Here is a 23,988-nt window from a genome sequence, read left to right as displayed (position 1 = left end):
GCTACAAAAGGCAAGAGCCCGGCCGAATTGCTAATGGGCAGGAAACTTTCAACTGTGTTAGAGCGTCTGCATCCTGACTTGCAGTCCGGTGTACAGCAGAAACAAGAGCAGGTGATGCAGCGCCGTAACCAGGCAGTGCGACTGTTTGATGTGGGGGATCGAGTGTTTGTGCGCAACTATCTCTATGGGCCCAAGTGGTTGCCGGGCATTTTGGATGCCTTCACGGGACCAGTGTCGTACTTGGTCGTTACCAAGGATTGTCGTCGATGGAGACGTCATGTTGACCAACTGAGAAGTCGTTCTGTCAGCTACGCATTGGACAGTTCCACTTCTGGGATGTGCGAAGAGGAGGAACCGTTGCGACTGTTTGATGTGGGGGATCGAGTGTTTGTGCGCAACTATCTCTATGGGCCCAAGTGGTTGCCGGGCATTTTGGATGCTGTCACGGGACCAGTGTCGTACTTGGTCGTCACCAAGGATGGTCGTCGATGGAGACGTCATGTTGACCAGCTGAGAAGTCGTTCTGTCAGCTACGCATTGGACAGTGCCACTTCTGGGATGTGCGAAGAGGAGGAACCGTTGGTTGTGCCCCGGCGGGGTGTTCCGAACTTGGCATTCCTTCAAGCCTAGTGGACTCTGGAGGACAGGACCAACGAGGCTGCAACGCCCAGTGCCGAATCTGCTTCCTGTGGTGAGGACCGTGAAGCGAGTGCATCCCTTCAAGTCCAGCGACCACAGCGCCAACGCAGCCGCCCTGCGTATCTGAAGGACTTCGTGACGTAGGAGAGAGAAGTGCTATAGCGGAACAATCTTTGGGGCCAAGCAACCCTGTGTTACCATGTGTCACGTGTTGGCCGCTTTCCCGCCAGTCTGTACCTTGCCACCGGCAATAAAGGATGTAACATGAAGTGTTTGAGCACATACTTTACAGCAATATAGGCACTTAGAACAAAGCAGCTTTTCCGTTTCCAATCAGCATGGTTTCCGCAAAGCCATATCCTGCACCACTAGGCTGGTTGAAGTTTTACATGAGCTTGCGGACACGGCTGAAAAAAAGGTTACGTAGCGAAGCAATTTTTCTCGACTATCGCAAAGCGTTTGATTCCGTCTCACATGAACTATTATAGCGAAGAATGAGAACTATTAACTTCATTAATAAAGTGATGGAAGTAATTGCAGACTGCCTCAGCAACATAATACAATATGTGGTAATTGGAGGTGAAAATTCTAGTTGTCTTCAAGTCACTTCGGGAATGCCGCAAGGCGCGGTGCTGGGACCGCTGCTCTTTTTAATCGATATAAATTTTATCGCTTCAAGCATTTCTTCACAGATAAGCCTATTCGCAGACGACTACGTTGTTCACAGACCAACCTGTAACCAACATGATGTAGGCGCCCTCCATCAGGACCTGAACAGCATAGCCTCCTGGTGCCAATCCTAACAACTTGGCCTGGTTTGGTTTGGTTTTATGGGGTTTAACGTGCCAAAGCGACTCAGGCTATGAGAGACGCCGCAGTGAAGGCCTTCGAAAATTTCAACCACCTGGAGTTCTTTAACGTGCACTAACATCGCACAGACACGGGCCTCTAGAGTTTCGCCTCCACCGAAATTCGACCTCTGCGGCCGGGATCGAACCTGCGTCTTTCGGGTCAGCAGGCGAGCGCTGTAACCACTGAGCCACTGCGGCGGACACAACTTGGTCTGAATAATAATAAATGTTGCCAGGTAACATTTACGAAGTCTAAATCCCCACTGCATGTACCTACCAGCTGGGTGATACCATTCTGAGTACGGCAAGTGAAGCTAAATATCTAGGTGTTCTGCTAACCGCTCATCTGTCCTTTTCAAATCATATCGAAATGACCGTCAAAAAAGCTGGGGCAATGCTCAAGCTACTAATATGCACCCGAAGGGCTGCTCCTAGATTCTGAAAATATACAGCATACAACTCACTGGTAAGGCCTCAATTGTAATATGCGTCCGCAGTCCGGGATCCGCGCCAGCGGTATCCCATTGGTCAATTAGAAGCAGTACAAAAACCGCGCTGTCATGGCAAAGAATGTTCAGGTCTTGGAACTGGAAGAGTCTGGCTGAGGCAGCTGAAAAGTGAAAGGAAGACACTAGCCCCTCTCCTTAAATACCTTAATGGTATCCGTAACACTCCTGGGTGAGCCATGGTTAAAAAAAGTAGCTGCGGTTTAACTACTGCTGAAACTGGTAGAGAGCGAAAGTTATGGCGTATTGGGCAACTGCACGCGGCTTGGCGTCTGTAACGTTGAGTGCGTTCCGGACACTAGATAGACAGAGCGTCCACCCTGCTAACCTGGCAGGTGGTAGTTAATGGTCGATCGCGATAGTTTGCGCACCCAATGAATGCTAGCTACGGCCTCTTCCTGCAGTGCTGCGTGTCTGCCACAACGTTGTCAGCGCTAACGCATGCAGTCCACATCTCTCTCTCACCACCCCACGTATACCTCAAAGCGCGATTCGGGCGTTGACAGGTATTTTCGAAATCCAAACATGATGTGCGGCATGAGTTCGTTGTCCTCAAGATGGGTCTGCAACCTGTGATGCACAACTCTCTCGTACACTTTTTCGAAGCATGATGTTAACGAAATGGGTCTAAGATTTTCCAGATTTGGAGTCTTTCCGGACTTAGGAATCATTACTATTTCCGCATGTCGCCAGTCGTCCGGGTGGGTCCCCTGTTCCCAGTACTTATTGACGAATTCCGTGAATCTTTTTATTTAATTGTCATCCAGATTCCTTATCATGGCATTGGTGATGCCATCCTTGCCTGATGTTGTGTTCTTTGTGGCGGATATCACAGCGTGTCTGACTTCTTCTATGGTAAGGGGTTCGTCCAGAGTGGGATTCGCTTCGCCCATGTATGCCAAGCTGCTGTCGGCCCGTGTTGCATTGCCGATATAATGCTGCTTGATGTCCTGTAGCATTTCCTCGTCAGTGCCTTGGAACTGGTGCGCGATCCTTTGGATCGTCTTACGAGTTTCGGATTTTGTCGTGGTTGAGTCTATGAGAGCCCTTAACAAGGCCCGTGTCTTGGCCTAACCTAGAGTCCCCTGCAGTTCGTTGCATTTTTTATTCCAGTCGCGCCTCGAGAGCTCGGTCGCATATTCTTCGGCTTGTCTGGTGACCTCAGCGATTTTACGCTTGAGCCGCCTATTATGCTTTTGCCTTTTCCACCTTTTTAGTAGGCCCCGTCTGGCGTCCCACAGGTGTAAGAGATGTTTTTCCACCTCGGGTGTGTTGGTAGTGAGGGTGACCTTTCGGGTTAGTTTTTGCCAGTCTGTCTTGATTCTTGCGACCCAGCCTTTTATGTCGGTGATCTCAGCGTCTTCAGACTGTGCCCTGGATATCCTATAGGCTTCCCAGTTTGTCAGTTTAGCCTGGCAATGGTGTCTCCTGATCAGGAGGGTTTCTATATGGATGCACAAGATGCAGTGGTCACTGCCTAGAGTTTCGCCGTCGTTTTCCCATCTTGCATAGAAAGGGAACCAGCGAAAACAGACGCAAGACAAGAACAAAGAAGGCACACACCACAACGCTGGACTTACAACTTGTAAGTCCAGCGTTGTGGTGTGTGCCTTCTTTGTTCTTGTCTTGCGTCGGTTTTCGCTGGTTCCCTTTCTATGCAATATGAACCAACTAGCCCAGCAGTTCGCACTCCTGAACTACTTTTCCCATCTTGAGTGCCGTACCCCTCTGACAAATGATAAGTCTGGACACGAATCTCGGTTGATGCTGTTGCCCACTCGCGTGGGTTGGGTGTGGTCAGTGATGAGGGTGAGCCTTCTACGATCAGCTTCCCTTGCTTGATCCCTGCCTTTCTGGGTTTGCCGAACGTAGCCCCAGCTTTTATGCCAGGTGTTTGCGGGTTAGTGTTGTTCTGCCCTGTTCTTTGGGCCTTTAGTTCGTCTATCAGATCGTTTAGTCTCTGTCTCAGCTCAGCGTTTTCTCCCCTGAGCGTCTGAATTATTTGTCTTCGCTCTTGAACTTCCTCGTTAGGTTCCCCATTAGCGTTGTTAGCTATCACTGTTTTCGGTGTGTTAGTGTTTTTTGGAGCAGTGGGAGAGGTAGGAAAAAGATGCTCTTTCCACCTCACCCTGGTTGCTTCCTCCTTTTTTGGGTGTGGTCTTCTTCTGCTGCTGCTGCTTCTTCTTGGTTTCCGGATCCTCCCAGGTCCTGGACGCCGATCTTCACTTTGATCCTGATCTCGATGCCGCTCTGGACTTGGATCTGGAACTGGAGTCCTCGCTGAACCAGCGTTTCCGGACCCGGCCGCGTCCGCCGTTGTCTCCGCCGCCTGGTTCCTCTTTTTTTCTCGTCCGTGGTCTCGGTTTCCTGAGGCGTTCCTTGCACTCCTTTGCCCCTGTAGGATACGCTTCCGTGCATAGCACACACCTGGGCTCGCAGGAGTGTCCGTCCTCGATCACTGGCTCGGTGCATTTAGAGCAGACGACGACGTCAGGTGTCGGGCATACGTCCGCCCTATGTCCGGCCTTTAAGCATGTATAGCAAACTTGCCGCGATGATCGATAGAGGGAGCAACGTATCTCGCCGCCGTAATAGTAGAGGTAGCGCGGAACGATCTTTTCCTCGAAGGTAATGACCGCGCTTTGGGATTTGCCAAGCATTCTTGCATAAAGTATTTTGACTCCTTGGGTACGTACCCGAAGATGTGATAGTAGTTCAGTTGGCGTGGTCCCGGCGTCCACTCCATGAATGACGCCTTTGCACGAATTGTCCGGCGCGGCCACGTAAGCCGTCACTGCATAGTTCTTTGGACCAAAGCGTAGACTCGAGATACACTGCACAGCACTGGCAGTCTCCATGCTTGGCGTACTGAGTATAGCGATGTTGGATCCGTTGCGCAGCCATATAAGGAAGCTGCCTTCGTTGCAGATGTCTGGTTTTCCGCATGCTTTGGTTATAGCCCGGGCCATCTGATGCGTGCTCAGTTCGCTGATGTTGAGTCCATTCTTCGGTCTAAGGATGACTTTGAAGTCGTTTTTTGGCAAAGAAGGTAGCTTCTCTCGCCGAACGGAATTCCACTTCAGTTTGGGTTGGCTCAGCGCTGAATTGTCCGCCGCGTCTATCCCGGCCCCCGGAACGGCAATCAGTCTTAAGTTCTGGTATTTGGCAGTGAACCATCCCCCGTTGTCGATTGTTCTCTTCTGCGAGAGGTCGGTAGCGTTGTTGGTAGCGTTGTCGTCGCTTTGAAGATTCTCTTCGAGCGGTGTCGTAGCTCCGGCCGACGCCGCCTCGTCAGCGTCAGCCATCCTCACGGGTGCGGCGTGAGCTGTAGCAGCGTTCCATCGGGCCGACGGCCCGACGCCGCCTAGGCTTAGCGCGGCGTTCTCCGGCTTGGATTTTCAGACGGGCAGGAAATGCCGAAATCTGGACTTACGGATGTATAGCGGGTATCCACGGATTTCGCTTGATCAGTAGAAAGCGATGGAGTACTTCATTTTCTACTGCGTTGAGGTTTGCCGGGTGAAATGAGGCGTCGAGGCAGGAGCACTTGCGAAAGGCGTTCTCTTCGTCTGGCCCCCTAGCGGCCCCTCTTAAAGCGCGACTAAGGTGTCCATTGTCCCAGGGGGCAATTGATGTGCCTTTTCTTTGCTTTCGAAGCGGCCGCATTACATCGGTTTCGCAGCTTAAAGCGCGACTAAGGTGTCCACTGTCCCAGGGGTCCAGTTATACACTTTCAGTTTCTTTGCTTTATCTGAAGGTCAAATGAAGGTGAAAACCGCAAGCGCCGTGAAGAATGCCCGAGGTCCGTAGTGAAGCTTTCGCTTCAAAAAAAATCGTCGACATATCGAAATTCCTTCGTTAGCAAACCCCTAAGATCCTTCTCCAACCTTGCATCCACTCCGCTAAGGAAGATGTCGCTTAACACCTGTGCGACCCTAGAGCCGTTACACACTCCCGACCGTTGTACGTACAATTTTTCGCCTCATCTGGCCTGCCGCTTATGTGACAGCACAAGAGCCGACTGCGCTCACATATTCTCCTGGCCCGCACGCTTGCCCCCTGCCCTCTTGGCACCTGAACAGTCCGCAGCAGAGGGAGGCCGCTTGTTCCATCACCGAGCCGAATCTCCAACTTGGACTGGTGGCACGGCCAGAGGAAGTCGCGACTAGGCACGGCCTGGACGCCACAACCGGCAGCCTGAAGGCCGCTCACAATGCTGCATGCTGCATAATTTCCGTTTTTATATGCCTTCAAATGAATAATTTATGATTTGGCTAAGGACGTCCTCGAGGTTAAGCGTCGCACAAACTCGGTGATTCGGTTTGACCTCATGAAAATTTCATTTTACTCTGGGAACGCCCGGTATCACGAACTTGCAGCTCCATGGCCTGGAATTTAAATATTACATCATCTAAAATTCAGGGGGCACTTTGTTGATCTAAAGTGGGCTGAGGCGAAAGCCTTGTGTCACTGATGCGTTGTTAAGATAGTGAAACGCGACAGCGTCTTGCAACGCTGCCAGGGAGTCCATAGAACGCCATCGCCCGTTCGGTTCTACGCCTTGCTCGTCGCTAAATTGGTTTTTGAATTCATTAGAAGGAACGCCGACCAAAAGGTTGTTGTTTAATATGAAGACGAAGACGTTTCGGCTACATACGGAAGCCTTGATCAGAGTGATCAAGGCTTTCGTATGGATGCCGAAACGTCTTCGTCTTCATATTAAACAACATTTTGGTCGGCGTTCCTTCTATTGAATTCATGAATCCTCTAAGACAGCCTTACATCTACCAAGGAACACGTCCAACGAGAAGCTAATGCAACTAGGGCTAAACAACACTTTTGAAGAGCTGAGTGAATGCCAAATAAAGGCACAACTTCAAAGACTCAGCGACACAAGAACCGGACGAGCACTTCTGACTAGGTTGGGTCGGGAGACGGAGAACCATCACAACAACAGGGCAAACATACCAGACGCACTAAGAAGAAACATAAGCGTACAACCCATCCCCCGCAACATGGACCCAAACCTCCATGCCAGCAGGAGGAGAGCCAGAGCAGAATACTATGAAAAAACAATAGGGCACAGGGACAGCACGGTATACACCGACGCTTCCCCGTACTATGGTGAACGAGGACATAAAATGGTGGCGGTAGTCGTCAACCACCAGGGAGAACACATAACGAGCCTCACGGCCAGGGCATCAAATGTAGCAGAGGCGGAGGAGATAGCGATAGCCCTAGCAATGAGGGAGGGGGATAGAAAGGGGAGACCCTTGAATATTTTAACAGACTCACAAGAAGCGTGTCGAAACTACACAAAAGGAAGGGTAGGCAAAACGACACTCAGGATCCTCAGCGAGGGGACACCCTCGGGGAGGAGAGAGAAACATAACATAATTTGGATACCAGGCCACGCGGGGGTCTGGGGCAACGAAAGGGCGGACGAACTAGCTCGAGGGCTTACTATCCGAGCTGGGGGGTCACAAGCCCCGGAGGAGCTCTGGACTAGCCTAGGGGCTGTTTACTCTGAAACACTAAGTTTATACAGGGGGCTAAGATACAAATACCCCCCACCACACAAAGAGCTAAGCAAGGAAGAAGCCGCAAAATGGCGGAAGCTACAGACAGGCTCCTTCCCCAACTTATATATACTAAGCAAGATGTTCCCGACACAATACCGCGCCACATGCCCTTGGTGCGAAGCGAGGCCAACACTATACCACATAACATGGGAATGCGACAGAAACATATCGTTCCACAAACACGACACACCAAGTGCGGAGCAATGGGAGAGCCGGCTCACCAGCTGCGAGCTAGAGGCCCAAAGGGCACTCATAGCACACGCAAGCGAGGTGGCCAGACTCAGTGGAGCCCTGGACTAGGGGACCACCCAAGGCTAAGGAGGCAACCTCAAGACTTGAAGAGAAGACTTGAAGAAGACCTCCACCGCAGGCTAAATCTTATAAATCAATAAAGTTTCTACTCACTCACTCCCGACCAGACGAGTTTTCGTCGAACGCTAGATTTCAAATTGGTTTTTGAGGAAAGGAAATGTATCTGTCTCGCATATCTGTGTGGACACCTAAACCTCGCCGTAACTGGAAGGGAGCGACGCGAAAAACATTTATCGTGCAATAAATTTTTACTGAGAGGTGATTGGGGTAGGCCCTATTGGCCCTTTCCCCTAACAATACTAGGAATCTGGGAGTGAACGAAGACATCGTATTCACTAGACGCGCCTTTGTTCACTCCAAGTCATCGAGCTGGCATGGCGGAGCGGGTCTGTGACGTCGCGAAAAAACAAAAAACGGTTCACCAGCTGCCTTAAAAAGAGGTGCCCTAGCCCTAGCCCCCCGTCTTTTACCCGCCGGAACAGGTTCGTTCTGCTACAACGTTCCCATTCGGACGCCCATATGAAAACTGCAAAAATCCTGTGTAGCTTCTGAACGTTCACACGCGAGCAATGCAAAACCTGCATCACATACCAGAGTTTGCTAATAAAAAAAAGATTGCAGACTGTAGCTCTGGCGAAAATTGAAAGGCTAGTGCCTTTCTATTTCCCAGCTCGGTCACGTGCGTCTTTAGTTTGCTCTTTCCAATACTCCTCGCTATCGCGATAAGCATCGAGCGGAACGCCCAAATACTTGCCCGGGGTCGTCGCCCACGGTACGTTGGCGAAATGGTCCGGGTGGGATGGCCACCATCCATGCCAGAGCCCAAGGCACTTGAACCAGTTAACCCCGCTACCTGTGACTTCGCTGAACGCGCGTACACACCCGACAGCTTCACTTATGCTCCCCTGATCAACCGCAAATACTGCAACGTCATCTGCATAGGCCAGCAGCTTAACTTCAGCTGCTTGTAACCTAAAGCCATTAATACTATTGTTTTCTATGATTTTCATGCACAGCGTTTCGATGTAAATACAAAACAAGAGAGGGCTGAGGGGGCAGCCCTGACGCACCGAACGCTGCACGCTAATGGGGTCCCCCAGACTCTTGTTAACAATCAGTCTCGTCGCGCAGTTTCGATACGCCAGGGCTACACCCTTACGGATAACTGAAACCGACGTTCACATGGTCTAAAACGGTAAACAAAATTTCATGGGAAACACAATCAAGTGCCTTTTCGAGATCAATCTGAAGCATCGCTACTCGCCCATTGATGTCGTCACAGCTTTCAAGCACACTGCGCGCTTTGTGAATGTTAGAAAAAATTGAGCGCCCTTTGATTCCACATGTCTGGTGGGGTCCAACAATATCCGATTTCACTGTCTGCAGTCTACGCGCCAATACCTTCATAAAAATTTTGTAGTCCACATTAGTGAGTGCTATGGGTCGATACGCTGTAACCAATTGTGATTTCTCTATATCATCCGTTTTAGGTATGAGCACTGTATGGGAGATCCCAAAAGAAGGAGACAATACGTTTATTTCATAGGCTTCATTGAAAATTGTACACAGCACTGGGGCAATTTCGTGCTTAAATTCTTGCGCACCGTGTGCCAAGTGAGGCTGCGGCGATTGCTGCCGGAGTTTGTGGTATCCACAGAAGAGCTCTCTGGTGGAACTTTTGGTTACTACAAAGAGATTGTAGCAAGCGTTTGGTTTCATTCGGCACGTTTTTCCACCGATAATTTGTGGAAAAGTAAAAGGAAAAAGTTGTACAATGACCTTTGTGATATTGTTTTCCCAGAGCCCATGTACAGGGCGTTGTACAGTGGAGGCCCGGGAGGGGATGTTTTAAAAAGGGTGAAGAAAATGCAGGTGCCACCAGGAGTAAAGACTTTCTTTTTTTAAGTTACACACCGGGACGTTAGCAGTTAAAAAGTTTCTAGAGGGAAAGGATTTCTTTTTACCGTGGGGATCGAACTGCTTAATTTGTAAACAGCCTGAAACAATAGACCATGTTTTTTGCATTGCTGGGAAGGGGTTTATTTTTGGGACGTGTTACAAAGGACCATAAAGAAAGAGCTACCACTTGACGCGCACGGAATTCGCTATTTAAGCACTGATAATGAGGATGGGGCACCTTTTGATCTCATAATGCTCTTGGGACTCCACTGTATATGGCGCTCCAGAATGGCAGGCTACCATTGTGACAAAGACGCACGACCGGCCCGAATTTATTTTCGGGAAAGCATGGACTGGTTTCTTGCCATCCAAGAAGCAGCTGCGGAGCCTCCCGAGTGGCTCTCAAGACTAGAGCCGTTGTGTATGTTGCGGGAATTTTAAGCTGACGAAGCCAGTCTCGTGCTGGCTGACCACGACAGTGTCGTATGTATATAGCGTTATGTGTATTTTTGTTGTGCAATGTCATGAGCCAAAGCCAGGCAATAAAGAAAAAAAAAGCTGGCATGGCGGAGTGGTTTGCATGCCCGTCTCGCACTCCGGAGACCGGGGTTCGATTCTCGAACTCGACCAATTTCCTACTCGGTTTTCTTTATTTATCTGGAAGAGTTAATTAGACTAGTTTGGTAATTAATCAATTAACTAAACTCAGTCCCACTTACTCGGAGCATCACTATACGATCCCTTTAATTGGTTGCATGGTTACTAGCCAAAGTACAATTAGCCCTGTTTGAAATTCGCGCACTGTGACGTCACGACAGTTTCGACCAGTTGAAAAGCGTGACATTTCTGTCAACTCCTGCTTACAACGATGAGGCATTAAAGGGTTCCGCCTTAATAAAATTTTTTCACCGCCACCACCCAACCACCTGCAATGAAATATCAGTCTTATGGGTCTTGGCTGTCAAAAAAATTGGCAATTGGCTTAGCTCTGGTTAAACCGGGTAAATTGCGTAAGCAATAGTGTGCACGTTCTTCTGGCGATTCTTCGGTGCGTTGCCTTCGTCTGGTAGCATTGCGGCGTTTCTGAGCAGTCACATATTGAGATTCATCGGTGAGGTGACCGATGACGTGGAACCATTCTGCGAGTTAGAACGTTGTCGCCGAGCTGCATCCTTAGCACGACGCTTTGCAAGACGGTCTTCACGCTCTGAAGACATAAAACTACGCAGGAGACAGGACACAGAAAAGATGCAGACAGGACGAGCGTAGACTAACAACTGATTTATTTGACGAAAAAACGACCTTCCTTCAAGAGCAACGCATGCCTTCTACGCTCTAGCCTCTCATCACACACTTCTAGAGTTCTTCACGCTGTTCTGGCGTCTCTCGTGCACGTTGTCGCTTTCTCGCTTCTTCCTGTCGTTTTCACTTCTCCTTAGAGTACCGCATAGCAAAGCATTCACGCCAAGGCAAGCGCGCATTTAAAGACGCTTAACAGCGCGGTAGCATGGGCGCCGCCACGTTTGGTCACGTTACCACACTGCCATGCTGCCAGGGAGTCTACAGAACGCCATCGCCCGTTTGGCTGTACGCCTTGCTCGTCGCCAAATTGGTTTTTGAGGAAAGGGAATGTAACTGTCTCGCATGTCTCGACGGACAGCTGTACTTCGCCGTAACGGGAAGAGAGGAAGATCGGAGTGAACGAAGACACTGTATTCACTATATGATCCTTTTTGTCCATACCAAAGTATCGAGCTGGCATAGCCGAGTGGTTAGCGTGCTCGTCTCTCACTCTGGAGAGCCTGGCTCGATTCCCCAACTCGACCCATTTCCTACTCGGTGTTATTTTTTATTTATGTGGTCTGACTAGAAATCAGGCTAATTGCTTAACCGATATCATTCGAATGCCATCGATGCACTGCTCGCCAATGCTGCTAACGCCGGCTTCGAAGCCCAGAAGTGGCGAACTTCCTAGTGGCGCCATCTGTCGTAGACAGAGCAAACCGCTCGGCGGCGCTGCCATCTGGCGGAGCGCGGCTGTAGCAACGCTGTTCAAGGTCAACCGTGGCCACAGCCGGGGCCTACGCTACGGTTCGAAACCTGACGCAGCATTGCTTACGCAATAAAACAGGTCCAAAACACTACCTCTGTTGTTGACAGCAGAACCCAGTTTTTCCAGGCTCATCCCTTGCAACATACTCAAGGCTTGTTTCTTTATGCGATCAGACCTCAAAGCCCCTTTGGTAGTAATCTGCCCTCTAGTGCAGGTCGCAGGTCGGTGAAAAAGATTGGCAGTGGCTTAGCTCTGCTATGCCAGGATATACGTAGTGTGAGGCGAGGGCGAGGTGTCCACATCTCGGCGACGCCGCTTTGCTAGGCGTTCCTCTCGTTTCTCTGGCGTCTCCGCGGCGTCAAGTCTTTTAAGTGTCATAGTCTTTCACACATGCCGCACGCATACCCAAACGAATTGTTCACAAAGTCGGCCTGAAAGGCCCGAGTCGCACTGGCACTTTCACTGAGTTTCACCGTATAGTCCGTCGATCGGCGAGTCTTGACATCGTCTTGAGGCTGCTGCTGAGAGGCCCCGGCACTCCACTCAGCCTCCTGGCGACGCCGCTTTGGTAGGCGTTCCTCTCGTTGCTCTGGCGTCTCCGCTGCGCGCTTGGCCTGAGCCTGTTCGTTCTTCCTCTGGTTTACCGCTAACTACCAGACAACCACTTCGGCATCCGGCGAATTCAACTTTTCCGCTCAGCAGCGGCTTTGCTTTCCTTCTCCTTGGCTGCAGCCTGGCTGTCGTTCCTCACTATCCTCTTCTTCTTGTCGGCTGCGGCGCACCAGCTGCACAGATGTCACGTCACTCGCTCCTCGCGCATGCGTAGCATGGCTCTGCAGGAGCCACGCGAAGCTGCTCAATTTCGGCCAGTTTGACTTCGTATTGCAGAGTTCAATGACTGCTTCCCCCCTTAGATAAGACCAGTGCTCTGTTTAATCACCCTGTCGATATTGTAGGGAGCTGGTGGAGGCCCATATGATCAGGAAGGAAGCAGATGAGTGTGTTGCTTCACCATCTATCATTTTGGTAGATAAGAAGTTAGGCTCTCTTGGCAACTGCGCTCGATATAGGCGAGAAGGGAGTGCCGTCTGCTATGTAAGATAATCTTCTAATTTCGTTGAAAGAGATGTCATGACTCGACTACGATGTGCATGCGCAGAAATGTTTTTATGTTTTAGTCTTTGTTCTTCTGTTCTTTTTTTCTGGGGGGGGGGGGGGGGGTGAGCGATGTTCACTTTGTCCTGCACCTTTGTATACTTTTCCGAGAATAAAAGACCAGTTGTTAGTCAGCGATCGTGTCGTCTCCCGCCTCCTCCTTGTCCTGCTTTCTGCGATGCTTAAGCATGCACATTTGCTGGCAGTATGCCTAACGATCACAGAAAGCATTCCTGGCCTATTCTGCGCACTCGACAGCGCTTTCCGTGAGTGCTGTAAGGAACGCCCTCATCAGGTCTTGTCACCATCGCGTCTTCGAAAGTGTCAGGGCTCAAGCTGAAAAGCCACTTGAAGCAGGTTGTCCAAAGGATATCTTTAACAGCATAGCCCATGATCTTTTGAATGCGCTGTGTCGACCAGCCGCCTCCAAGCGTACCGATGAGCATCATAGTGATGGTTCAACAGCGCAAACACACACAGACCAAGAAGGAGACAAGACAAACACAGCGCTGTGTATGTCTTGTCTCCTTCTTGGTCTGTGTGTGTTTGCGCTGTTGAACCATCACTATGAATCTACACCACCTAGCCCAATCTGCAGTTCTTCTACTGATGAGCGTAGAGTCAAGACAGCGTCAATCCCGTACGTCCATGGCTTTGGTCATCGGCTAAAAGAGGTCGTAGGAAGAGGCGGTGTTCTTCTTCTGTTTTCGGCAGCCAACAGATTGCTCAGGTTGTGCAAGAAAGTAAATGAGACAATGAAAAAACAAGAGGTGTGCAGGAGGAAGCACATGTTGAATGCAAAAGCAAGGTAACCGATGCGATGAGGTAGCAAGGTAACCGCTCTGTCGTGCGGTGCTACCTAGGTCGGCCCAAACGTGTCGTTGCTTAAATGACCGCTTAAGAGAGCGCGCCAATGATATTAGGAGAGGCACAAAATACCACACTTGCCAAGCATGTGGTAGCATATGAATGCATTCCTCAGTTCGAAAAATGCAAAATTCTGCGCACCTATGGAAGCCAAAAAACGTGAACATTATGAACCGTTCGTGAGTATAAGAGAGCCCAAATGTTTCAGCGTACCATCTTTTCCATTATAAAAGAAGGAAATAGCCTTTTGGGATTTCGATCAGTAGTATCAGTTTTGCACTGGTATTTTTGTTGTATTTATGTGTCTTTCTGTATTTACTACGACATTGCATGAAATACACTCAGATTTAAGTTCAGCGCTCTGTGCGTTGTTTTTTCCTCTGTCCCGTATTTCGCGCTGTTTTCGACATTAAACTGCATAGAGTTTCCCAAAAACGTCATTTCTCTTCCACTGCGCCCATGCCTCACAAAGTGCCTAAAAAAAATCACTGCAGCTGAGGCTAACACTGGTGCGTTTCCTGAGCACGAATACCGGCCGGCGCATCTGCGGCACCCGCACTCAGCGTCGGCGTGATCTTCTGCGGAATGAGCATATATCGGCACCGGATCAATATATGCCAAGTATTTAAACAGTGGCCTTAACTGCGAGTCGTACTAGGCCTAGCCCACGGTGCTCCGTTTATCGCGATGCGCGAGAATCTGCAAAGTGACGTCGAAACATCGCCGGCTCGGTGGCGACTCGCGGATGCCGCCCGGGCAGCCCACCACGAAAGTTCGCCTTGCGGTTGTCATCTGTATTGAGACCAATACACTTACTTTCAGCGTACAGATGTAGCGAAAAAATGAAGCGTGACGATTATGTTCGTAATACACGGGCTCGATTGCAGCTCGAGAGGTCGCTGGTGGGGTTGTGATCGTGCCAGGGGAAACCGGTGTTCGCAATGGCAGAGCCCAAGTACGCGCCCGGTCCAACCGAAGTGGGAGAAGGAGTCTGAAGGTCATTTTGCTTTCCTCGGAGCGGCTTGTTGACGCACGGGTTGGCGTGCGATCGGCAGTAGTCGTCGATGGAATACTCTTCAGGCGGGCTGACAGGACGTCTTTGGTTGCGTACGGCGGTTGCGTACGCACTGGATCATTTGGTCCAAGTCGTCTTTTGAGGAAGGTGTTCTTCTTCTTCACGGATAGCATCCGTCGGTGCTGCGGCCTGGGTCTGCGTTGCTGTCGGCAGCAGACGGCGCAGTTCTTGTCGGGCGAACTCACGTATAGGTGTCCTTAAGTTGTATTTGCTGGCAAATGTCGTGCCCTGGTGGACTGCGGAGAGCTATGTCGGATGGTTGCGTTGGTGGGTCTGAGCTTTAAAGGTCTTCTCGACAGTTCATGCTACCCTGGTGAACTTGGCGACATTATTCGAGGTATCATGCGCGAGCCCGGTATTGTTGTTTGACACCCCGCATCAAGGAGTTAACTTTGTTTTCTTGTGTCATTTCGAGGTCGGCGCGAACCAACACGCTCATCATTTCTTCGACGTATGCGGTCACTGTAATGTTTGCGTGCTTAACGCGGTTTGGGAGCGCGCGTTTCGCCTCCATCAAAACGCGGCCGCCGAGGCCGGGCTTGAAACCGGGAACTCTGGCTTGGAGCAGTAGCTGATGCAGAGTTCCTGGATTCGAACCCCCGTGGAAGCCGCGTTTCGATGGAGACGAAACGCAAAAGGCGCCCGTGTGCATGTTAAGGATCCCCGGGTGGTCGAAATTATTCCGGAGCCCTCCACTACGGCACATATTTCTTCCTTTCTTCTTTAACTCCCTTCCCTTACGGCGCGGTTCGGGTGTCCTCCGAAATACGTGACACCGTTACTGCGTCATTTCTTTTCCTCAAAAACCAATTCTCCAGCAGCCGAGCCCTTTCCTTTCGCAGGATGCTCAAAAGAGACACTGCTCTCTTCCTTTCTCTTAAAATTTTACCTATCATTTTCCTTTCCTTACCTCGCTGCTTTGTCCTCAGTTCAAGTTGAACCCTTTTAAAACGTTAGCCTCCGCCTTTCCGCCGCATAGGTGAGTACCGGTAAAATATAGCTATTATACAGGGTGTCCCAGCTAAAAGTAACCAAGCTTTTAAAAAAGACGAAGTGTCCTAGCCCCGTAAGACCAACTGAGGGTTGTTGCCAGTCGCGTGTCCTAGTCTGCGGTATTTTTTTTATCGTGCAAACGTAATTAATTAGCAGAGACTGATTAGCTAACTTTTTAATTATTGCCTTTAGGAAGAAAGTGTCAATGCAGGAATTGTAGATCCCATAGAAAAATAACCGGGTGCGGTGTTTCCAATCAAGTACCACTGATACAGCTTCTTTTATTTGCCTTAACAGAAATCCCGCGAAATACAAAAAGAGCCACGTGATAGGGAAGCAGTTTCAGCGCTCCCAGACGACCGATCAAACAACGACATTCGCTTATCTTTGCAACGCTGTCCCGAACGGGGTTCGGCGTTTTGCGATGGTTGCGAGATATACGCCAGCAACTCTCGCATGGGCGCTAGGGCGACCGCTCCTTCAGCGCGTGACGGTGCAAGTTCGGCGGCACGGCCACATGCCTATCACTCGAGGCAAGGTTTCGCGTGAAAAAGCGCTCCATGCAAAGCCGCGCTTCACTTCCTTGAAAAGCAGCGCCCGCTTACTTTTCATGACGCATAACTCGCCACCACCTCAAAACGCCGAACCCTGTTAGGGGCTGCGTTGCAAACATAAGCAGATGTCGTTGCTTGACCGGCCGTTTGGGAGCGCTGAAACTGATTTCTTATCACGTGGTTCTTTTTGTATTTCGCGGGCTTTCTTTTAAGGCCAATACAAGAAGCTGTATCAGTGGTACTTGGTTGGAAACACTGCAACCGGTTATTTTTCTATGGGATCTAGAATTCCTGCATTGACACTTTCTTCCTAAACGCAATAATTAAAAAGTTAGCTAATCAGTCTCTGCTAATTAATTACGTTTGCACAATAAAAAAAATACCGCAGACTAGGACACACGACTGGCAACAACCCTCAGTTGGTCTCATGAGGCTAGGACACTTGGTCTTTTTTAAAAGCTTGGTTACTTTTAGCTGGGACACCCTGTATATTTTCCTCTTGAGGGATACTAGTAAACTGATATTCATGATCTGAAGTACACACCAAATGCGCTCCACACCACTGTAGCTATTCAAGTTTTCAGTTTCATGGTCCGGACCTGCGGTCACTAGCTGCCCTCAGTAGATGTAATCCCTCACCATTTCCAGTGTCTCGCTACCTACCGTGAAGTGCTATTCCCTTCTGAGGTTTGTGAATATGACTTTTTATGAATGAATATGGCATATTATTTTTTAGATTCATGGTTCTGCCTTGCCAAAATCATTGATCATGTTTCGCACTTCGTCCCCTGAATTATCAAGGCAATGCCATGAGTGGATTGCAGATTACTAAGTTATTATCTATTTCCCCTTGTGCCCAACTGTTCCCTGTCCATCTCATAGAATGATTCCTGTAAACGCGGTGAATAGCATTGGAGATATTGTGTCCTTGCCTGATACATTTCCTAATTTAATTTTATTGCTGTCTTTGTGGGAGACTAATGTGGCTGTACAGCCGCAATGTCTGCATGTCTGCTGAGGCCTCAGCTGATTCAAGTGATTTCTCGTAATCTATGAGGACTATATACGGTTATATTCTGCGCATGTCTCTACCACCTGATTGACAGTGCGAATATGACCTTTTGTCGTGAATACTTTCCAAAAGCCTGCCTGGTCCTTTGGTTGATTGACGTCTAAGGCTGTCGGATACTGTTAATGATTATCTTAGTAAATAATGTCCTGGCAACGGGTAGTAAACGAATCGGTTTGTAATTTTCCAAGTGCTTGACATCCCGTTTGTAATAAATTAAGATAATGTTAGTGTTCTTTCAAGATACCTGTACGCTTGAGGTCAATCTCCCTATCGTCCTTCAGTGGGCCTGCTGTACTTGGTTCTCACCAGCTGCTTTCCCCAATTGGCATGGCTTCCAAGGCTTTCTTTGCTTCCTTTTTTTTTTTTTGCTGGCCGTATGTCCAATTGCTTTGCTCAGCTGCCTCTCTTATATTAACGTCCTGATTACATTGGCAACTCTACAGATTTATCTAGAACTCTTAGGCTGATTTAACTATCTCGTCCATACTAGTAATAACGTTGTCCTGTTTGCCTCTTAGCGCGTACATTTGATTTTTGTTCATGCCTACTTCCTCTTTACCGTTTTTTAGGCTACCTCCGTTCTTTAGAGCATGCTGGATTCTCTTTATATTGTAATTCCTCATGTCGATTATCCCACACTTACTAATTAACGTTTTCACCATTGCTAGTTCTGTTTCATCTGTTGGGTTAGAGGCTTTCCTCCTTTCGCGTTTGTTAATCACATCTTTCCTTGTCAGTATCCTGTCTAACTACCGTGCCGCCTATTTCTACTGCGCACTCCGTAATGATCTCGGTGAGATTATCGTTCCTTCATTGCTTGAGCACTAACATCATCGTCCCTGATTAAAGTCGAATACCTGTTCTGCAGCGAGATCCTTAACTCCTCTATTTTCCCTCCTGCCGCTAATTTTTGTGATGGGCTTCTCTGTTATTAGTTTCTGCCGTTTCCTCTTCAAGTCTATGGTCACTGCAAGGTGCTTTCCCGAGCACATCCACATCCTGCAAGATGCCAGGGTGAGCACACAACATGAGGTGTACGTCTTTTTTATTCCCGCCATTCGAGCTCTTTGGAGTGCATGGTGCATATTCGAGCTCTTGCATGTCCCCTTCCTGTTCTCCCGTTTACGAAAGACCGAATTCATGATCCGTAAATTGTTTCATTCTGCGATCTGTACTAATAACTCCCCCCTGCCATTCCTAAAAGCTGTGTGACAGTCACCCACTGCTCGGTCTACGGCCTGCTGTATCTCCAGCCTATCTATAGGCACTGAAGTCGCCCATGAGTATAATATACTGCGTATTTTCTCACTGCCGATTTCACGTCTTCGTATAAGCGTTCGACTGCGTGGTCATCGGCGCTCGATGAAGGCACGTAGGCCTGTTCTTCCTTCAATTTGTCACTCCTGTTTACGATATCTGCCACCTCTGCTGCAGTATTCCTCTATGCTGCCAGCCACATCTTTATAGGTGTGGGATCCCACGCCTGGTTTTCGTCTGTCCGCTAAGCGACGATAGCATAGCGCGTGCCCGCCCCTCAGTACTGCATACGCCTCATCTTTCCTCCAAGCCTCATTAAGCCCTGTGACATCCCATTTAGAACCCGGTAGTTCCACGAACAGCAAATGATAGACTACCTTCCCTAAGATTTTAGCGTTAACTGTTATCAGATGCAGTTTCTAATGGCGGCCTGTCCAGACCCAGCGATTCTTAGCACCCTGCACTCCATCACAGGTCCTAGGGTCGGCCGCTTGGGACTGAGGGCCAAGGTTTATACTAGTGTATTCATAAGTGAGCCAAGTGGTACACCAGCCTGACGAAATTCTGTTCTTGCGGGTGCGTTGTCGGCTCCGGTCTTCGGAATCAGGCCGCACTTGAGGCCAGGCAACGCAATTCCATCAGCACGCGTTTTTTTTTCTTTTATATGGTGCAGAATTTCAGGACACCGCCGCGGTCCTCTTGCATGAAAGTCGGACCTTCTGCCTCCACGCCATCGCTGCACTGCCCAGCAGTGCCTCTCAAAGAGAAAGTACATGCTAGTTGTGTATCGCCAGTGCTCGCACATAGCGCAGGAACTTGGGAGAAAAGGAAACCAGTGAAGTTGTTGAGGACATCGCAGTGAGACGTGGAAGATAAAATCATTAGTGTGAGCCAGAAAGGAAGGGGAATGTGTCAGGAAACTGGTTGGTGTTAATAATGTGCTACCTGCGATTGGGAACAAGAGACTGCCTTGGGCAGGGCATATACGCGGATGTACATTCGAGCAACGGAGTGGGTTTGCAAGGGGATGCCAACGCAGCAGGAGGCGCCGAAGAGCTTGGTGGAAGGAAGAAGTTAGCAAATTGGGCCGTATAAAAGTGGCCCCGGCTGCCACAGGACAGGGCTATCTGGAGGGATGTGAGGGAGGCCTCTGTCCTGCAGTGGACGTAGTTTGGCTCGGAATAGTGCTGGTCATTACTAACGCCGTAATGCGTGGGTTTACTCATTTTTGTGGCTTTGCTGCCTAAAACGACACCAGGGCGAACGGTTTGATTGAAATGTCATTAATTTCATCACAAATGGTGTCGGATTAACGGTTCTGCAATTGGGGTGAGTATCCTTAGAGGAAAAAGACAAAAAAAAACGGGACGTAGAAAAGACAAGACGAAAACGTGCGCTGACTGCCAGTCGGATGTGCTCATTGCGTGTAGGCATTAATTACATATGAAAAGGCATGCGCACAACGAAACGAAAACTCAAGAGTATGAATGCCAAGAATCCTCATTCATGAATTAAGACGTGCCGTTTGTGACGCGAGAAGCAAACAGGAGGTTTTGTGACACATGATGCCGCATTGTGCGCAATAACTTAAGCCTCAATGATTTCCCTCGCCTTCTGCGAATCGTGGTAATACACACAGTTCAAAGACTGGAAATTTCCAAGTGAAGGTTTAGCAAGGACGTGCCTAATTGCATTCACAGACGAAGCGTGTCTTCTGATGCGATCATTAATACATCTTACCAAGGCGTCATGCCCTGCACGTAAATGGCACTTCGTAAACGGTGTGCATGCGGCAGACAACAAAACGCGTTTCATGCCTCTTGCGGCATACCTTCGTACGATGTCTGATGGTGTTTGTAGTAAAGAGTGATCCGATCGGCGTTATTAATCACTCGCCACCACACGCATTCTTTTTCTGCAACACAACAACCACCATTTATTCCATGGAGGAGAAAAGGCGTCACACTACATCACCGACCACGGCAACACGCGCTCCTCACACACACCGACAACCCCGTCCTCACCAATACCGTTCCGACCCTTTCCCGCATGTCATCCCCTCCGAGGTCGTCGTCACTGGTCCCTGTGGCCCTGTGCGGCCGCCACCGCCCGTTCTAAGTGTTTACCTCCCTGCGGTGACCCTCAAGTTGTAGGGTGCGAAGCAGCCATGCAAGCAACGCTCTTCAGCTTATTTCGCGCTGGGTTTACCACGCATCGCGATGGGAAACGTGTGACTCGCAGCGTGTGTAGGTGCATGCAATTTCCTTCTGCCTCCTAAGAGCTTGAGCGTTTGTGCACAAAAGTTGACTTCCCTTGTGCGCAGATGTGGAGAGACATGAAACGCTCCTCATTCACTGCCGCGCGCACGTCCTTTCTGAGGATCCGTTTACTAATGTCAGGACTCATGAGGGGCGGCGGGTTAATGACCGCCAGGGAAAACACGTCTCTGAATGCAGCCCCTCCTCCCAGCAGCATCCCCATTGTCCCAATGCACCTGTAAGGCGCTAGAGTCACTGAATCGTGCGCCATCGTCACCTTTGCTCCGATCCGCTGATTGTGCGAGTTGGCTCTGTTTTCGTTTCGCTTGCGCCTCTGCCTTTAATGGTCGCACTCGCATTTTGCTCCGCTTCCTTTCACAGTGCAGCCGCGTGGCTCTACTAATGTCCCGCTCTGTGCAGGCCAAGTCCAGCAAGCTGGCTCTCGGGCAGACGTGCCGGACGTACGACCGCTGGATGGCCGAGCAGGCCCGGTGCGAGGCGATCCGCGAAAACCGCAAGACGGGCTACCAGGTGCACATCATTGTCGCCTTCCTCATGCTCCTCGCCACCATCATCGGTGCTCTGGCCATTCTCAGCGTGTACGGCAGGCGGCGCTACATGTCCTTGCTCGCGGAGTCGGACGAGTTCAACACCACCATGAACAGCCCGTGGTTCAAGTATTTCCTGCGCAGCTTCAACATCCGAGGCAACCGGAGCGACGCCACGCAGGAGGCGTTCGGCCTCTGCAGGACGCCCGAGTGCCGCAGGGAAGGCGCGTACATCGCCGCCAGCCTCAACTGGTCGGTGAATCCGTGCGTCGACTTCTACAGCTTCGCGTGCTCCGTGGCCACGGCGAGGCGAGACTTCCGCGCCGCCGACGCCGCCATTGTCGGCGACGTCCAGCACGCGCTCGTCAGGGCGCTACGCGACGAACGCCGCTTCGTGGATAGCCCCGTGGCGGTGGCGCGCCAGCTGTGGGCCGAGTGCATGGACGTCGACACGTTGCGCTCACTGGAAACGGGGCCTCTCCACCACGCGCTGCTCGCAGTAGGTCTCTCCGGATGGCCGTACGAGGCCGACGGGAGCAACACTGTTTCCGGCGTCTGGAACGCTTCGGCCAAGGTTCTCAGGAACTTCGGTGTACCGACGCTGCTGAGCATTCGCCTCACGAAAGTGTCCCGGACGTCAGACGCTGTAGTGGTCTTGGACAAGTCGAGTGCTTTCGGAAGCCTCGACGACTTCAAGGACAATCATTCTGTGAGTGGTCGTGCACGCGGACTTCATGAGATGATGCTACTCGCCAACTCCACAGTGCCTCAAGGCTTAGCGGACGAAGTTTTCGAGTTCATGCACTATCTCCTTCGCCTGACGGAAAGTGTCGCTGAGAAAGGCAGCGAAGAGCAAGTCAGAAGTCTCGGTGACCTGAGCCTTTTCCAGCCGTTCGTACTAGGCGCCTTGGGAGACGCGTTGGACAACGTCTCAGGAGAGCCCGTCCTGCTACTACAGTCCGCAGACTACGTCAACAACCTCGTTGAGGCCGTACGGGTCACGCCTCCACACGTCACTTTGAACTACCTGGGCTACATTCTGGTGGACCACATTAAGCCCTTTGTTTTGCCTAGTCTGTGGAGCGCACAGAACCGTGACATCGTCTGCCTTAACGCTCTTGAAAAAGCACTACCGCGCGCTGTTCACTATCTGGCGTACACGAGATTCAAGACAACGCTCGAGAATGTTTCTATACGTAACATCATCGACGACCTCAAACATGAGTTGATGACGGCTATAGCTAAGACGTCATGGCTTGACGTATCGACCAAGTCGCAGCTGCTGAAGAGACTCACCGAGACGCAGATTCATGCATTTTTTCCGCATTGGATGAGCAACACGCAAATCGTGCGCGACTTCTTCGCTGACCTGCCCGAAGTGAAGCCCGGCCGCGCACTCGAGTCATACCACGCGGTGCGCAAGCACGTCTTTCGCACGTCTCTGCTCGATCAGTTCGACAAGAACGACCTCTGGGAGGGCAGCGTCTTTGACACAGAGTGCTCGGTGGACCGGGAGCTGAACAATGTCTACTTCCCTGTCGCGCTCCTGAACGTGACGGGCCGTGCGACGCAGTTTTTCCTCCTCTTCCAGATACCGCGCATCGGCTCTCGCCTCGTGCGATGCCTCTTTCACACGCTTCTCGACGGAGCCGTCGGCACAGGAGGCGGCGCTTCCTGGTGGTCGGCGGCGGCGCGCCAGAGCTACCAGGCACGCAGGCACTGCTTCAGCGCCCAGCGGCCCGAGGCCTGCGACTCCGGGGCGGCCGGCGAGGCGGCGGCCCGAAGGCGGGAGCAGGCGCTTCTGCGAGACATCTCCGAAAGCGCGGCCGTGGCGCCGGTGCTCAGGCTCTACCGGATGTACATCATGTCTCGCAGCAGGCACCGCACGGACTTCCGTTTCCAGAACGCCGAGGGCGTCTCGACCAACCAGCTGTTCTACGTGTACCACGCGCTCAGCCTGTGCCGGCCTGCCGCCCCAGTGTGCGACGAAGCGCCCAAGCGCAGAGTGAACGCCGCGCTGATGAACGACCCCGACTTCGAGACGGTGTTCGGCTGCGGCCGAGGCACCGACATGAACCCGGCGGTCAAGTGCAGTTTCTACTAGGTCACCTTTTGTTCCCTTGTTGATGAGGCTCAATAAAGAATCCTGGCATTTTTTGTTGTTCTTTGCCGAGACCATCAGTTATTCACCTCATGACGAGACTTCCCGCACACTCGCTGCCCCTGCTGTCTCAGTTGACGACACTGCTCAGCGGCAGCCGGTTTAGGAGCTGACCTGAAGGTTGCATCAAGGCAGAATGAGTACGGTGTCGCTAATTCAGAAATTAAATTGGGAAGTTATATACAGTCAGCTGCCAGCGTGAAAGA

The 23,988-nt window shown here is 50.7% G+C and overlaps 1 protein-coding gene across 1 annotated transcript in view; it reads left to right on the top strand.

Moving 5' to 3' along the window:
- LOC149345347 (uncharacterized) overlaps positions 1–23,725 on the top strand; it is a 99,340-nt gene extending 75,615 nt beyond the window's left edge. Inside the window, exon 3 of the mRNA XM_089546597.1 lies at positions 21,494–23,725. Within this exon, the coding sequence (XP_089402723.1) occupies positions 21,494–23,725 (2,232 nt within the window). The remainder of the gene's footprint in view (positions 1–21,493) is intronic.
- Positions 23,726–23,988: the final 263 nt, after the last annotated feature.

This window comes from Amblyomma mixtum, chromosome 5 (genome assembly GCF_055824585.1).
Source record: "Amblyomma mixtum isolate Tamu chromosome 5, ASM5582458v1, whole genome shotgun sequence".
Taxonomy (NCBI): Eukaryota; Metazoa; Arthropoda; class Arachnida; order Ixodida; family Ixodidae; genus Amblyomma; species Amblyomma mixtum.
Note: the sequence above shows the minus strand (reverse complement) of the source record. Positions and strands in the feature narration are given on the sequence as shown.